Source organism: Eptesicus fuscus, chromosome 3 (genome assembly GCF_027574615.1).
Source record: "Eptesicus fuscus isolate TK198812 chromosome 3, DD_ASM_mEF_20220401, whole genome shotgun sequence".
In the NCBI taxonomy this organism is placed as follows: Eukaryota; Metazoa; Chordata; class Mammalia; order Chiroptera; family Vespertilionidae; genus Eptesicus; species Eptesicus fuscus.
Genome location: NC_072475.1, coordinates 8,767,131 through 8,784,465, shown reverse-complemented (window position 1 = coordinate 8,784,465; position 17,335 = coordinate 8,767,131). Strand labels below are relative to the sequence as shown.

At 54.1% G+C, this 17,335-nt stretch overlaps 1 protein-coding gene across 1 annotated transcript in view; it reads right to left on the bottom strand.

Annotated features, from left to right (window-relative positions):
- Positions 1 to 1,231: 1,231 nt before the first annotated feature.
- SLX9 (SLX9 ribosome biogenesis factor) overlaps positions 1,232 to 17,335 on the bottom strand; it is a 30,342-nt gene continuing 14,238 nt past the window's right edge. Inside the window, exons 3-6 of the mRNA XM_008145652.3 lie at positions 12,809 to 12,877; positions 3,893 to 4,043; positions 2,861 to 2,926; positions 1,232 to 1,527 (exon numbers count right to left, since the gene is read on the bottom strand). Coding sequence (XP_008143874.1) covers positions 1,404 to 1,527; positions 2,861 to 2,926; positions 3,893 to 4,043; positions 12,809 to 12,877 — 410 coding nt within the window. The 3' untranslated portion in view covers positions 1,232 to 1,403. The remainder of the gene's footprint in view (positions 1,528 to 2,860; positions 2,927 to 3,892; positions 4,044 to 12,808; positions 12,878 to 17,335) is intronic.

Below are 17,335 nucleotides of genomic sequence, written 5' to 3'. Positions count from 1 at the left end.
GCCTCAGTTTCCCCTCTGGAGGGAAGGTCCTAGCCAGTGCCCAGCCCACCTGGCTCCCAGGGCCACCCCTTGGGTGCAGGGGACAAGTAGGGATCAGGCTCCAGGCCTGTCGTGAGGCCCCTTGGAGACTCCATGGTCCAAGGCCACTGGTACCAGGAAAAACACTTGAGTTCAGAAACACAAGTAATCACTGTTTTTGTACCAAGAATCTTACAAGTAAGATGTCTCCAATCTTAAGAAAAACTTAAGAAACACAGGCCAACACCAGGAATATGCATGTAATTGTCATTTTAACCAACATTTGAACATCTTTAGAAGAAAACCGTTTGGCCGAGTCTCTCTGACTTGAAATTAAGAAGCTTCTTTCTTCATGCGGACCTGCTGTCTCAGGCCCAGGAGCAGGGGACCAGCTGCCCTAGGAATACATCAGAGAAAGGCCCGGAAGGCCGGCGTCCTGCTATCTCCACCAGCCAGCTGGCTCTCCGATAGCCTGGAAGCAGGCACCCTGGAAAACCCCAGTCATCGGCGAGAACCCATGGAAGCATGGAGGGGCTGGGCCCCACGTCTCAGCACAATGACCTCAGCCCAGACTGCCGGCACCGGCTTTATCGCTGCACAAGGAACATTCCAGAAGCAGCACAGCCGCCGTTTGTACAAGCACTGGCTTCAAGCAGCACAGGACCTTGAGGGGTGCAGTTGCTGGGCCTGACTCACCCCACTGGCTGATGTTATAGGGGCTCCATGCACCCTCTCTGTCCAGGACAAACCTGGAGAAAGCCAGTGCGTGGAGCACACATGGGGTCTGAGTCCCTCTGAGGGCTGGCACATGATGCGTCAGGCATGGTGATGCCGGGAAGGTGGCCACACGCAACCCCGAGGCAGCCATCAGTCCAGTCATCCAGCCGCCTGAGGGTGGGACCCACACGTCAGCCAAGGCTCCGAGGCAATTCCAGCAACCAGTGACCAGGGACCTCGAGCAGAGGACCCAGGGCCCACCCTCCTGAGCCACACATCCTCCACTGCCCTGAGGTCGTGGTCAGCTGGTCCCCACACAGCACAAACCCCATCTCATTCCTGAAGGTCTGAGAAAGGTACCCACCCCCTTCCACATCCTCAGATTGAAGGTTTCAGTCAATGTTTCTACAGCCCAACCTTCAAACCCAGGACTTGTAACAATAACTGTCTTGCTCACAGGACAGCCAAGGCACAGAAGGAAGCGCGGTCCCACTGCCTGAGTTCAGCGGCGTTTATTCACCCTCCAGAGGGGGCAGGAGGGTCTGCCCCACCGGCCCTAACAAGAGCCGAGGAGGCTGCCTCCAGGATCCAGGTGATAATGGCGAGGAGTCGGCCCTCTCTGGCACCTCATGTGCATCCTTGGAGCTCACGGCACACCCCAGGCCAGGTCAGAGCAGGCCACCGCCGTCCAGCTGCAGCTGCCGGGCCAGCTGCTGCCCGATGGTCTGCAGGGGGCTGGCTCTGTAGGCGGGACTGGCCAGTAGGTCCCGGAAGCGGGTCCTTTCTTCCTCACTGAAAAATTGAGGTTGGAGGTCAGCAGATTCCACGCCCCTGGGGTGGTGGGATGAGTATTCAGCACCCAGGACCCACCTCAGCTGGGCTAACCCACACCCAGGCACCACAGGGCAGGCTGAACCCTGGATTAGACAGGAGAGGCCGAATCACCACGGCGGGGGGCGGGGACACCAGCAAAGGGCTGAGCGCAGGGTGGGGACTAAGCAAGGCAGCCTGAGCTTCTTGAGGGGGCGGGTCAGGCCAAGGGGACTAAGGGCTGAGCAGGGCTTTGGGTAGGAGAGGAGAAGCTGCCCTGGGCCTCCTCCTGGTCACAGAGTGACCCTGGAGCCACTGGGCCCACACATGGGGTTGGGGCGCTAGCATCCCTGCCCCTTCCCCAGGGGGGGGATTCTGGGCTCGTCCCCAACCTTGACAAGGAGCTGCTATTAAAAGCGAAAGGCTGCCAAATGCAGGGAGGCAGCAGCCCGCACACACCATGCAGACACACAGCCTTATATAAGAGGCGCCCTCCCGCCAGCGCTGCCAAAATAGACGCGGCCACTGCAGGAACCCAGGGCCAGGAGTTGTGTGTGCCCACAGCCCAGGCGGCACCGCTGCCTGAGAAGGACGGTGATCCTCTCCTCCTGCAGGAGCCCTGAGCCTGAGTCCACAGTGCAGGCTGCTTTCCCCGCACGCCTGTCTCTGAACCCAGAGGCCCTGGTTGCACGCGCGGGCATGCCGCCTCCTAGAAGCGCTGGGCAGCTCGAGCTCTGCAGGCCCTGAAGCCCAGCCATGGTCCCTGCTGCCTGGCTAGGTGTTCCTGGGGGCCAACACCTCTGCCCCCGAAACAGAGGGACCCAGCCAGAAACCTCAGGAGGCAGCTCCAGGACAAGTTCACATGGGCCTGCTGTGGTGGGAATGGCCTGTGTGTAGTGTGTGTGTGTGTGGGTGGGGGGGGGTAGGGGGGGAACAGCCTGTGCTCTGCCCTGCATGTGTGACTGTGGGCAAGGCCACACCATGCCAGGCCCCAGCTTTCCTGGTTGTTAACGGGAGAACTTGAACAAGTAACTACCCACTGGACAAGTAATTACCTGAGCCAGGTGACAATATCTGGGACACCCTCCCCACCCCAAACGCAGGACTGGGGCCCGAGGGCAGCCCCCAAGAGCCGGCAGCTGCTCCCCTCTTCACTCAGGGGAAGGAGCTTCCTGACCTCCCCCTGGAAACAGGCTACTTCACGCCAACCAGGCTGTGCCTCAGAGGTGGCCTGGCTGAGCTGCCCACGGCACCCAAGTAGACTGAGGTTGGGGGCCCTGGCCAGAGCCTCAGTGCGGTGGGGGGCGGTACTCACAGGAGCTGGAGCCTCTGCGCCGCGCTCATCCGGCTGAGCTCCGCTGGCCGGGGCTTGCTGCTTGTTCTGTGGACAGAGAACGGAGTCAGGGCCACGCCCAGTTCACCTGGAATGTCTGCCAGAGCGCATCTCTGAGGCTGCAGCCCACAGTAAGGCTTTGGGATGGTGCTGGGAGCAGCACCCTCCCCTAAGGAAGACTCTGGGAGCAGGAGAGGCTTCGCGGAGAAGGACCCAGACGAGGGGGGAGGGAAAGAAAAACTGCCCAGACCTGGCCAACTCAGCTCCAGGTCAGAGGCCCGCATCTTTAATTGGGATTTTTTTTTAAGTAGAAATGAAAAAAATTTCTGGCCCACCCAGGGCAGCACCTACACCACATGCTCCGGTCACCCTGGCTCAACCCGACTTGGTCCCAACTCTGCCTGTCCAGGACGTTGCTCTGCTCTTCCAGCCACTGACCCAGTCCCTGTGTCCACTCACAGGGAGGAGTCCCTTGCTGACCACCCACAGCTCTCCCAGGCCTGCATGTGCAGAACTGGGGTCAGGGCTCCCTTCCCCCAGCCAGAGCCCCCAGAAGGTGGCCATGCACTGGGAGGTCCAGAAAACAGGGTCTAGCATAGCCCTACTGGCCGGAGGCCTACGGCCCTGGATCTCCACCCCCCCCCTTACTAAGGCAGAATGGGAGGTGGGCTGAGGCCTCCCACAGTTCCTCCCAGCCCCAACGTGGTATAGACAAATCCAGGAGTCTCGTCAGAGAGGCAAGAGGGAGCAGGACCCTCCCCCAGCCTCGGGGCCTGGTAGGCAGCTCCCAATACAGGCATGACTTCCTCCCCAACGGGCTTCCCATGAGTTAAGGACACTGCAGACAAAGCCAGGCGGGTAAATCCCTCACTCGGTAGCATGGGGCGTGGTCCTGGCAGGTCTGGGCTTCGGCCCTTGGATGTTTGTCCAGTGGAGAACCCCTGGCTGGGCTAACTCCCTCGAAGCCGAGCCGTCGCCGCTTGGAGCTCTCCAGGAAGCTAAGATGGAACTCACCCTCGGGTGTGTGGCCGCCGGGCGCCAGCTTCCAGCTCCAGCAGCTCGGGGAGGGCGTCCCGGAGGGGCTGCAGGTCCCCCACCACCACCGTGGCCCGCCGCCTCCGCTCCGCCTTGAGTTTCTGCTCAGCCAGCTTTATGGCTTCGATTTCTGAGGAAGGGAAACAAGGAGTTAGCGAGGGAGCAGAAGGCTGAGGAGCCAGCCATCTGAGCCCAAGTCTGGGCTGCCCCCCCTTCCTGCCCACAGCAGGCCCCTAGTTTCTGGCTGGCTGGCACCTCCAAGCCGCCCTGGGAATTGGGGGGTGATCTGGCTCCGAGCTATTTCTCCCCTAATCAGAGAGGTGTGCTTTTAAATTACAGGGCTGATGATGAGACACGGAGGACTTTTCCTCTTGAAAAGGGACTTGGTCACAGGGCCTAGGCTCTTAGTGGCTGCGGAGAGCCACACAGTCACAGAGAGGTTGGTGGGCGCATCCCATTCTTGCTCGCTCACCGAGCGCCTCCTGGGGATGCACCTGAAGGGAGAGTCCCCGTGGGAAGAGGTGACGGTTTGGGGAGAGGGGAGCCAGCTTCCTAACACTGAAATGGGTCAGGGGCTGAGTGCTACAGGGGTCTCACAGCCCTGGGAAGGAGGCAGCGGGACAGAGGAGAAGGTGGCGGGGCAGAGCAGGGTGTAGAAGAGCTAGAGGGTGAGGCTGAGGTCAGTGGCATGCAGCGGCCTGTGCCCTAGAAAGAGGTTTGGGCAGGGCTTGAATAGAGCATGGCCTGGCAATTTAATTTCCATTAAAAAATATATTTATTTCAAAATTGCTAATAAAATACATGCTAAAAATTGCTAATAAAAAACATGTGATTTCCAGTGTGGCTTGTGGAAAATGCTGGCTCGCTGGTGGGCATTCGGATCTTGGACAAAGGCCCTCCCTTCCCCAGGGATGCAGGAGCCAGGCCCCCCATTGGCAGCCTAGATGGGCCCGGGGAGGGCCAGAGGCCGCTCTGCTAAGCGAACCTGTGCTAACTGATCTTTAACTGGCTCTGCACCAGATTTTATAAAAAAAGGCTCTGCTACTACAAACGCTTGGAAATGAGGACAGTGATGGGCTTGGGGTGAGACCTGAGCTTGACACTCACCTCACCCTGGTTTGTTGGACTATAAATAACGGGGTGCAGACTCTGAATCACATCTAACTGGGAACTAAAACCCCCTTCCTGACAAAGGACCAGGACAATTCACAGCCAGCTCCTCGCAGAGCACAAGGTGCCCCTGGAGGAGAGGCAGCCAGTGCCCAGTGAAGGGCGGCCTGCCCCCCCCCCCCCCGCCCCCGTGCATTCCTGTGCCTCCATGGCCAGGGCGTCAGAGTGCTGTGGCTGCCGGCAGCCCCGCAGGGCGGATGCAGGAGGCCTCCGCACAACAGTGATGGCCACCAGGCACAGAGCAGGTACAGCACAGGGTCCTGGCTGGGAAACCCCATGCATAAGGACAGACTCAGGACAGCCCAGTGATCAGTGCAGAGGATGTGCACGGCACAGGGCCCCCGGCAAGGGTGTGAAAGTGAGGACCCGAACAGGCGTTTTCAAGAGGCGACTTTCCAGAAACTGACACTACTCATCTACCAGGGAGAAGTGCCTGGCAGGCCTCCCAAAGGCCAGCTCCTCTCCTGGCCTGCAGCCCCAGGATGGCCGGAACAAGCTCTGCAAGGCCCACCCTGACCGAGCCCGATCAGGGACACATGCCGGCCCTCCCCGCCCCCCGAAGGGCCCTGTGGAGAGAGGGTTGTTCTCCTGGCCCCAGATAGCTGAGTCCAGGGGACAGACTACCCACTCTCCTGGGTCCTTGTGCACCAAGCCCCATACCATCCCTCAGAGCCCGGAGTTATTAGGGCCCATGAGGTGATAATTCAGGTGTTCCCATCCTTCCCAGTCAAGGGCAGACTGTTTGCCCAGCACCTTGTCACCCCAGATGCCTCTTCCCAGAGAGCTCAAGCACCCTGGGGGGCGGGGGGAGGAGCAGGGGGGAACCTTAGGGTCTCAGGGTGGTGGCCTCAGGCTGGGGAAGGAGATGGGAAGGAGACAGGAGGGGGGTGCCCTGGACCACAGGCAGGGCACCAACGCCACACCAGGACCCAGCAGAGCCCGTGGCTCTCAGGAGGACGGAAGCAAACACTAAACCAATGAAAGCCAAAGCTTTTTAAATTAATGTGTGGTGACCAGCGGGGGAGTGTCTGAGGCAGGCAAGTCTGACTGGCCTGGGGAAGGCCATTAGTCACCACGAGTGCCAAAAAGAACCCGGCAGAACTATTGCCACTCATAATGACAATGACAAACCACAGATGGCATGGAGGAACTGCCTTAATCTGACACAGATGACCTCCCAGACAGGCCGGTAGTAAATATCACCCGTGTTGGCGAAACACTAGCCACACTCGTCACGCAGCAGAGCAAGGAAAGGAGACTGCGACTCCGTGCCAGTCCCGGCAGTCGGTGCGGTCCCAGGGAGGGGGTGGACGGCAGGCCTCCGCCTGAGGGAGGACACACCAGCTGCCGCGACGGCCTGCAGGGCCAGCTCCACCGCCCACCAACCCCAAGTCTGACACGTCAGTCAGAGCCCACAGGAGTCTTACCCAACCAGGGACACTAGTTCTACAGCTGATTTTTTAAAAAGACCAAATGCATAATAGCCAAAAAGTTTTAGAAAAAAACAAGCAACGACATAAGAGTGGGCCTACTGGATATTACAGCAGGTTATGAAAGGACAGGAATTCAAACAGACCACATGCAAGAGGGCCTCCCAGGGAGACAAGGACCGAAGCAGTGCTTCAGAAGACCACTTGACCAGCCCCCTCCTGGCGGAAAAGTGACTCCCTCCCTCCCTCCTGCTGCTCCTAAAAATTAATTATACAAGAACCAATCACAACAAATCAAAGATAATCAAAGGCCAAAAACCACAGAAAGAGTGGCTCAACTCCACTTGAAATCAAGGAAAATGACGATGGTGAATGCCATCTGTCACCCGTCAGAGTGGCAGATTTTACAGCCTAACAATACCACAGGCGGGGTCTGGGTACAGTGGGTGGTGGAGCCTAAACACTGGAGGACAACTGGGTAAGGGCAGTCAGGTGAGCATTGTGCACGGCCGCCCAGCCTCCTGGACCCACAGGGCACCGAGGGCTGGGCTGTCTGAGATCCTGCCTCACGGCTCTGGGCGCTGGGGAAGCATGTGAACAGGAGGAAGGGCATTGGAGGCAGAGAGAGTGGGGCGGGCATTCCGGAGAGTGGAGGACTGGCAGGGACCCCGGCCCTGGGCAGGAGCTGCCTGTGGCAAGGTGCAAGAGGGTAGACCCACGGGATACAGGCACAGCTTCGACACATGCCGACTAAAAAGGCACAGCGAGGGAAAATACATGCACACGCACACATGCATTTCTAAAGCCCCACGCCCCAGCACAAGTGCACAAGTACTCTGTCCTCAGATGCGGATGTCATTCCATCCCAGCCTGGAAGTTGGGTGCCAAAGGTGGCAAGAACAGTGAATTTAAGGGGTGTCAGTTCCGTGCCAATGGGCTCCTCTCCCTCCTCTGCCCTGTGCCCCAGAGCCCCATCCCCACCCCCTTTCTGGACAGAGATAGTAGTGGAGGGCAGAAGGAGGGAACGCTCAGGCACTTACTGCCCCCGCCCCCGCCCCCCACTGCCCCCGCCTTCCTGGCTTGGCTGTGTCCTCTGCCAGACCCTGCCAACCCCTCTTCTGGGGAGGGGGACTCCTCCCTTTGGCCTTGCACACCAAGCTGGTACTGGCTCCCTCCACACCTCTGTACCTAATCCATGCATAGCCCCTCCATTAATTTCTCTCAGGAAACCGCTTTGAGGGTGCCAGACTGAACTGACCCACGTGCTGATGTTTGTCCCCCCAGAGCAGGATTTCATGGCCAGCCCACTCAAGAGCAAAGGGGGACAAGAAAAAGTCCCTCCTGTCAACTCTGTGGTCTAAAGCAGCAAGATCTGAAGCAATGACAGTTGGGGAGCATCTGCAGAGGCTTGGCTGGGGGCACGGGAGGCTGTGTCTTGCCCCTACATTCTCTCCCCCAAGACGGTGCAGGAAGGTTCCCACTGACTGACAAAGCTGTTCATCCTAAGAGGTTTAATTTAAAACTAGCTGGAGGTGCAAAGAAGAAAGCTTAACAGGGCCCTGGTCGGTGTGGTTCAATGGTTAGAGTGTCAGCCCATGCACCGAAGGCTCACGGATTCGATTCCTGGTCAAGGGCATGTACCTGGGTTGCAGGTTCCATCCCAGGCCCTGGCCAGGGGAGGCAACCAATTGTTGTGTCTCCCACATGTATGTTTCTCTCTGTCTCTCTCTCTTTCTCCCCCTTTTCTCCCTCCCTTCCTTCCACTCTCTCTAAAAATCAATGGAAAAACTACCCTCAGGTAAGGATTAACAAAAAAAGGGGGGCGGGGGGGGGGGAAGCAAACATATGCAAATCAGGTCTCTAAAACCAACCACACTGGCTCTGCTGAACATGGAAAAAAAATTTTTTTAATATATTTTATTGATTTTTCACAGAGAGGAAGGGAGAGGGATAGAGAGCTAGAAACATCGATGAGAGAGAGACATCGACCAGCTGCCTCCTGCACACCCCCCCACGGGGGGATGTGCCCGCAACCAATGTACATGCCCTTGACCGGAATCGAACCTGGGACCTTCCAGTCCCAAGACCGATGCTCTATCCACTGAGCCAAACCGGTTTCGGCGAACATGGAAAATTTTTATGGGCTGAAACCTGCATTTCGATATGGTGCCCAGGATGGCTGGCACCAGCTCCCTGAAAGCCCAGCCATGCCCATAACAGGATTCAGAAGACAGGCGACAACAGAACGTCCCTGTCATTCCTCCTGACTCCCCAGCCCATGTGTGCTAATTTACAAATGACTGAAGGGAAGTTCCATGTAAATAGGGCCTGAAACAAAGCACTTGACTTCAAGTTGCCTTATGCAACAGGTGCCTGGGATTCCTCCTCCTGAGCAAAGCAGGCTGGTAGGACACCAGCATGGCCTCAGCCCCTGGCCCCCAAGACCAGGAACGAACCTCACGGCTCTTATCACTGCACCAAAGGTCTGAGTCACTTCAGTCAGAGGACAAGAAGACTCTGAAACAAAGCTTGGAAGGAAGATGAAAAAATAGTTTTATGTGCTAACCAAAAACTGGAAAATGTAGATTCCATTTATAATAGCTTTAAAATTATAAAACAGCAAAAAACGTATATTAAAAAACAAAACAAAACATGTGAGATCTTTACCTACATAACACTGATGACAGAAACTAAAGAAAAATCTCAGTAACTGGGGAGATATACCATGTCCATGGACTCAAAGAATCAATATTGTTAAGACAAAATTCTCCCAAAGTTGACCTATAGATTTAAAGCAATCTCACAATCATAATACCTACTAGATTTTTGTTGGGGATGGTGGTTTTTGAAATTGACTAGCCAATGCTAAGATTTATACGGAAATGCCAAAGACCTGGAGTATTCAAAGCAATCTTAAGACAGAAGGACTTCCATGTCTGAGTCCAAGACTTACTCTGAGGTACAGCCATCCAGACTGCCCAGGACCTGCTAAGTACAAGCAACAGGAGGCCATTTGGTGTCACAAAGACACCAAAGCAATTGAATAACCACATGGGGGGGGGGGGGGGGCGCTCTACCACAGACAAACATTCAAGATGGATCAGAAACCTAAATATAAAAGCCAAAATGATGAAGTTTTTAGAACAGAAGTCACGGTTAGAGAGAAAATTATTTGCGAAACACACAGGTGTCCAAGGACTGGTGTGCAGGACATTAGGATCCTTAGAGCTCAATAATAAAAAGGCAAAGAGCCCCAGGAAACACTCAAGGGAAAAGGATGCACAAACGGGCAGCTAAGACATGAAGAGGCTGGTTCATGGCAATGAACATGAATCCCACTATGAGCTACCACTTTGTGCTGAGCAGACGGCCACCACCACATGCCGGCAAAGCCATGCCACAGCCAGAGCTCCCAACGTCGTTGGTAGAAGTGTAAATGCACAACCACTTTAGAGAAACATCTGGTAGTTGCTTGTAAAACTAAACATACAACTACCCTATGACCCAGCGTTCCATTCCCAAGTATTTACCCAAGAGAAATGAAAACATATGTCCACAAAAAGACTTGTAAAGAATGTTCATAGCAGCCTTAGTCATAGCAGCTAAGAGAGAAAAAAGACCAGGTGTCCATCAACAGGAAAGTGGGCACCGAATACTATGTCCATATAAAGAAACGCTTCTCAGCAACAAACCAGCATGGACCACAGCCACATGCAGCACGGATGGATTTTAAAAACACAGAAAGAGCACATTCTACATGACTCCGTTCACAGGAAGTCTGGAGCAGTGAACCTAAACTGCAACCCAGAAAGAAACTGCAGTGGTCACCCCTGGGCAGTCATGGGATTTCATAATGGGGTGGGGAGGTTCTGAAGTGGAAGAGATTATGGCTAAACAGGTGTATACAATTGTCATAAATCTCTCAATGGCACACTTGAGATCTGCATTGAATTGTATGTAAATTTTATCTAAAAATAAAAAAGAATCATAAACAAATACTGAATTCTAGCCAAATTATTTGGGAGAAAGTGTACTGATGTCTGCACTTACTTAGGAATGCAAAGATAAAACATGGATTGGAAGATGGATAGGCAGACATGACTGAACAGATGAACAGATATGTGACAAGAGCTTTAAAAATTACAACACATACAACTGTGTACAGTACTTAATACCTGATCATGATGACAGACAACTATGTTACATTATGCACTTACCACATTATTTTATTGTTTTGTTTTTAATCCTCACCCAAGGATATTTTTCCATTGATTTTCAGAGAAAGTGGAAGAGAGAGGGAAAGACAGAGAGAAATATCGATGTGAGAGAAACACATCGATTGGTTGCCTCCTGCATGTGCCCTGACCAGGGCCTGGGCCTGGGAGGAGCCTGCAACCGAGGCATGTGCCCTTGACCGGAATCAAACCCAGGACCCTTTGGTCTGCAGGCCAACACTCTCTCCACCGAGCCAAACCAGCTAGGGCTACTACATTACTTTAGCAGGCATCCTCAAACTACGGCCCGCGGGCCACATGATGGTGTTTTTGCCGTTTTTTTTTTTTTTTTATATATTTTATTGATTTTTTATAGAGAGGAAGAGAGAGGGATAGAGAGTTAGAAACATCGATGAGAGAGAAACATCGATCAGCTGCCTTTTGCACACCCCCTACTGGGGATGTGCCCGCAACCAAGGTACATGCCCTTGACCGGAATCGAACCTGGGACCCTTGAGTCCGCAGGCCGACGCTCTATCCACTGAGCCAAACCGGTTTCGGCCCGTTTTGTTTTTTTACTTCAAAATAAGATATGTGCAGTGTGCATAGGAATTTGTTCATAGTTTTTTTTTTTAAACTATAGTCCGGCCCTCCAACGGTCTGAGGGACAGTGAACTGGCCCCCTGTTTAAAAAGTTTGAGGACCCCTGCTTTAGAGTATCCTCTTTCTACTTAAAAAAAAAAAAAGTATGTTCAGTGGTTAGAATATCAGCACAGGCACCAGAGGGTCTTGGGTTCAATTTCTGGTGAAGGGAGCATACACTGGTTGCAGGTTCGATCCCCAGCCCCAGTCCGGTGCATGCAGGAGGCAACCAATCAATGTGTCTCTCTCATATTGATGTTTCTCTCTCTCTCCCTCCCTTCTACTCTCTCTAAAAAAAGATCAATGGAAAAAATTTCCCTGGGTGAGGATTAACAACAACAAGTTTCCTGTAAAGCAGTAGCTGTGTCACACTGCAGCAGCCTCATACATGAGGTGTTTATCTCATCTCTTGACTGCGTCATCTCTCCTGTGCTTGATTTAACCTAGTTCTGTACAGTCATCTCCTCCACAGGCTTGCAGCCCAGGAGCAAGAGGCTGTACCATACAGCCTAGGTGTGCAGTATACGCTGCGCCACCAGGTGTGTATAACTGCCTCTGTGACGTTCTCCCTAATGAGGCCTTTCTCTGACCTGTCCCCATCAAGTGGCATGTGACTGTAATTTCTATCAAGGTGGGTTGAATCAAAGGATGCAGAACCCAGATACAGAAAGTCAGCAGAATCACACTAAAAACAGTAAGGAAGAAAATTACAAAACAATCTTCACAAGAAAGTATTTAGAAAAACATTAGCAAATACTCAGCATCATGAAAAATAACGACTATATTTTCCAAAACAAAATTAGTGGGAAGAGTGGCATTCGACCTGTCACAAGACGTTTGGCCAGCAATGCACGAAGGAAACGCACCGTTAGAGACAGGTACTTGGAGAGAAAGGCCCCGCTGAGCCCCAGGAGACCCGGGACCCAGGAGTCCTGGGATCACGTAGAACGCCCCACCCAGATGCCCTGAGCGGGTGCGTGCCTGGAGGTCTGAAAGGACACTCGCCAAAGGGACATGACTCCATCTACCACTTTAGACAGTTCTGTGTCCTGAAGGACTCACAACCAGCATGTGTCCTTTTGTAATTACGAATTCATTATAGAACTAAAAGCAATCATTTTTTAGATACAAACTAAAAGCAACCATTTTTTACCTTCTTGAGACCATTTTCTTAGGGAGAAGTAAGCCAAGGCTTTGCAGAAACTCAGAGAGCCACCTCCTCTGGGGCCATCTGCCTGTCACATCATAGGCCATTGCAGGCATGCTGCCGAGGCCCAGTCCCCCCACCAGCCACGGTGGGGCCTTGAAAGGGGTTCCAAGCCAGCCGTTGAGCATGAGCCCCAACCCCAGTCCTCGAGAGGTGCAGAGGATGAGGAAGCCTGTGCTCTCCTGGCTATGAGTGAGCCATGTCACCGTCAGGAGACAGGGGATGCACTTACTCTGCAGCCACCGCTCACGCCTCAGCTTCAGTTTCTCCTTCTTGGGCAAAATCGTCTTCGCCTCGGCACCTGAGGACAGAGCACACGTGCAGTGAGTGGAGCGTGCCCGTTCCCGCAGGACAAAGTCTCAAGTTCCCCACCCACAAAGCCCGGGAACAGAACTGGGCAGGTTCTGACAGTGCCAGGCAGCACTGCCCCCCCATGGGCCACCGTGCCCACAGCAGCCGGGCTGCACCTAGGGGCGAGGCCAGCCCCCAGGGAAAGATGGAGCAGCGGCTCCTGCAGTGCTGGGGACACGACACTGCACGTCAGCACAATGTCAGGAGGGTGCCCTAAGCACAGGGGTCCCCCTGAGGCAACAGCCTGGCACTAACCACGGGGCTACCCCAGGATGCCAGGCAGGCCTTCACCTACCTCCTCGCCACCCCAAACCCAGGATGACTTTCAGGAGGGCTGCTGCATAAGCATGCTGACGAGAGAGGGCCACACAACTCCAGGAGGAGCCACAAGCTATGGAAACGGGTGAGCACCTCAGCACCAAGGCTCCCCTTCTGCTGAGCCCGGGACCTGAGCACACTGGGTTCGGCTCACAGTCCCCGACTAAGAGGACACAGGTGAGCCCAGTCTAAGCAAGTGGTGGCCCCACATCTTGTCGCTGAATCAACCAGGATAATAAAATGCCTTCCCCCAGAGTCCTCTGTCCACTCTCGCCTGCCATGTGGGGATGTCCCCAGCCTCACCTCCAGCATGTGTGGGGTACAACACACACCTTCTCCTTTGTTCCCAGCTCTGTCGTTAAACACTGGCCACCTAGCTGACCCTCCCACTGCCCACCCTACTCCTCTCAGCGCCTGTCCCATCCCATAGCGCTGTCTGCTCTTACTTTGTGGTGACTTCAAGTGCCCAGGTCTGTGGCCTTCCCTTCCTTCATGACCCTGTCCTCACCACCATGGCTGTCTGCACATCTCTACTGTTATGGGCTAAACTGTGTTCCCCAAATTTACACGTGGAAGACCTCATCCCAGTACCCCAGAACATGGCGGTGTTGGGGGAGAGGGTCTTTAATGAGGTAATTAAGTTGAAATGAGGTCACATGGGTGGGCTCTAATCCAGTAAGACTGGTGTCCCTATAGCAAGAGCAGATTAGAACACAGACATGCACAGAGCGATGACCATGTGAGGACACAGGAAGGAGACAGCTATCTATACACCAAGGAGAGAGGCCTCAGGAGGAACCAGCCCTCCTAGTGTGTGAGCCACCTGGGCTGTGGTGCTTTGTGATGGCCACCTGAGCTAACTAAGACACCCATCTTCTCTTGAGTAACTCAGAGCATTGTGCTTCCCGCATTCAGGCAGGCCCGAGCTTCACCTCCCCTCCCCTCCCTCCCCTCCTCTCCCCTCTCCTCCCTGTAAGCAGCCGCCTGTGACCCTCATCTGCCCACTCCCCACGAGAAAATGCAGCAATCAGTTACCAGGCGCCAAGACCCCGTCACACTCACTAGCATATGACATTGCTAACTACCTGGAGAAACCTGGTGACCGTTAGAAGCACTTGGGCACATTTATGCCAGTGACCCCATAACTAGTCCCATTTTACAGATGAGAAAAGCAAAGCTTAGAGGGGGCCAGGTCACGGGGAACTGCTGTGGCTCAGGCCTGGAATAGAGTGTGAGGTGGGCCCACAGCCATCAGGCCTCCGCAGCACCATGGACTTGGCTGGACCCCGCTGAAGCTTCACCAGCACCCCTAGGACCAGGCCACTGGAGGGGTACTGGGGACATGGGATTTGGGGGTTTATTCCCCCAAAGAAACTATGAACCAAGGAGTGTACGTAGGTGCAGCTCCTCAGAGCACCCAGATAATGCACATGGCCCCAACTGCAGGACACGCAGTGTCTCGGGTCTGCCTCGCTGGTCCCCAGACTGCCATCTCCTCCCTTTTCCCCAACAGGCACATTCGGGGTGGGAGGCCCACCAGCATGCAGCATGGTGCCCGCTGCACGGGGTGCGAGCCACTGCCCCATGCTGGCCAGACCTGAGTCCCAGCTGAACGAAGATAGTCGGTGTGTCTGAAGCCGTGGGGCCTCAGGAAAGCCCGATAGTGCCAGCTGGCATGTCAGGTGGCACTGGATTCTGTTTGGACAGGCTGGAGCACCCAGACAGAGCCTCCCCACCCCCACCCCACCCGGGGGAATGTGCACTAAGGGGAGCGGACGGTGCCAGGCTGGCAGGTGCGCCACTCTTGGAGCACAAAGACGATGCAGTCCGACTTTCTCCCCGACGTCAGGGCTGTGGCATGAGGGCACGCACGGGGGAGGGCGGTAGGTCAGAGACGTTGGACATACTGACAGCTTCTCTGCTTCCAGCTCTAAAAATGGAGCAAACTCCAGGCTGCTGCACTTCCTTGGCCTTAACTGGGTCCCCAGCGATAAGGTGGCTTAAGCCCAGGACGTTCTATATGAGATGCACGTCCTGACATCTTTACTTCCCGCAGATGTGCTTGGCTGTTACAACAGATCCATGACATCTAAGAAAAAACAACGAAGGAACAAGTTCTGTCGAGAGCCAGATGAGATCCTGCTCATGAATGAGCCTGGGGCACATGACTTCATGGGAATTACAGCCCTTTTCCAGGAGTGAGGCGCTATGTGTCAGGCCCCATGGCACCTTCTGGACACGCCCCAAGTCGACACTGGCCACGGGGGAGGGGGACGAGGCATCCGAATGACAAAGTGAGAGTGACTCCACACTCTGGGGCAGGTCACGCAGCCTGAGGGCTCAACCTGAACCTGGGCAGGTACCAGGACTGCCTAGTCCAGGGCAGGCCTGGCCAACCTGGAGTGTCCATGTGACCCAGCGAGCAGTTTGTTCTTATCTGAAAGATGAGTAACATTCTCCAGAACCTAAGATAAAAACATTTAAAACAATCAACCAACCAAGCTGAGCACAGGCAGGGAGGGTGGGGCTGGCCACCCTGGGCCTCCCTGCTCAGCACAGCGGGCTTCTCCCAGTGCCGGAGCCTGCCCTAAGCCCGCCTGAGGTGCCTCCACGGCCTTTGGGTGCAGCAGTAACCCTGGGTGTGGACCCAAAAGGCACCCAGCAGCCCACAGAGAAGGCCGGGTGCACACTCAGGCACAGGTTGCTTTCACAAGAAAAGCAGAAGGTAAGACGCTGCTGTACATAACAAAACAATGAACTTTGGAGCTTTGATTGTAGAGACACAACTTGGACAGCTATATGAGCCTCAGTCTTCTCATCCAGAAAACGGGAGTGCAACTACAGCAGTGTTGATGAGGTCAGTAACCCCCTGCTCTGTTCTCATAAAGGAGCCTCAAGGAACGGAACGCAAAGTTCAAGCAAGAAGATGCCCGTCTGCCTGCCCCAGTGCCACCCCTGTACCCGGGAGGCCCACCCCTACTCCCAGTCCTTGTCCAGTCACCACAGCTGCCACCAGTGGGGATAGTCAGGACAGGATACGGTTTCACAGGTGTTGCATTTCGGGAGGATGTGGTTAAGAGGATATCACATGAGCACATTCTAATGGAATAAGGAAAATCAGTTTGTAATCAGCCTTTCTATCAACGACATCAACAACGCTGTGGGAAAGGACCTGGGCACAGGCAATGAGAGACAACTACAGGTTATAGCTGATGTGACCGAGGTCACAAAACACAAAGGCATCTGTGATGCCCACGGTCTCCTCACCACAATGGTAAACACAACCTAAGACACAGGTTTGGGAGGAAAATAAAGCAGGAATCACTTACCTCCCTCTGGAAGGTCCCAATAGATTAATATGTAAATAAAAAATAAAGCCACAAAAGTACTACAAAAAACACAGATTTGGCTACACACAATTTTTTTTAATATATACATATTTTTATTGCGTTCAGAGAGGAAAGGAGAGGGAGAGAGAGATTGAAACATCAGTGATAAGAGAGAATCATTGACTGGCTGCCTCCGACACGCCCCCCACTTGGGATGGAGCCCACAACCTGGGCATATGACCAGGAATCGAACCATGACCTCCTGGTTCATAGGTCGATGCTCAATCACTGAGCCACACCACCTAGGCAACCACATGCAAATTTAAAACCTCTGCAGAGAAAAAAAAAAATGTGAACAAATTCAAAAAATTATGTGCACTACCAATGAGGTGGGGGGAGGGCAGGTAGCAAACAGGTTTTTCCTATAGCTCTTCCAAACCAGTAAGAAAAAGCCTAGACGAAAACTAGGAAAAGGACATAAATGGGTCCTTTACAGAGAAACGCAGCTAATGAAAACTCACTAGCCCCTAGCCAGTTTGGCTCAGTGGATGAAGCGTCGGCCTACGGACTGAAGGGTCCCGGGTTCAATTCTGGTCAAGGACATGTGCAGGCTCGATCCCTGGCCCTGGTCGGGGCAAGTACAGAAGGCCACCAATTGGTGTGTCTCTCTCACATCGATGTTTCTCCCCGTCCCTTCCACTCTCTCTAAAAATCAATGGAAAAATATCCTTGGGTGAGGATTAACAACAAAAAAGCTCATT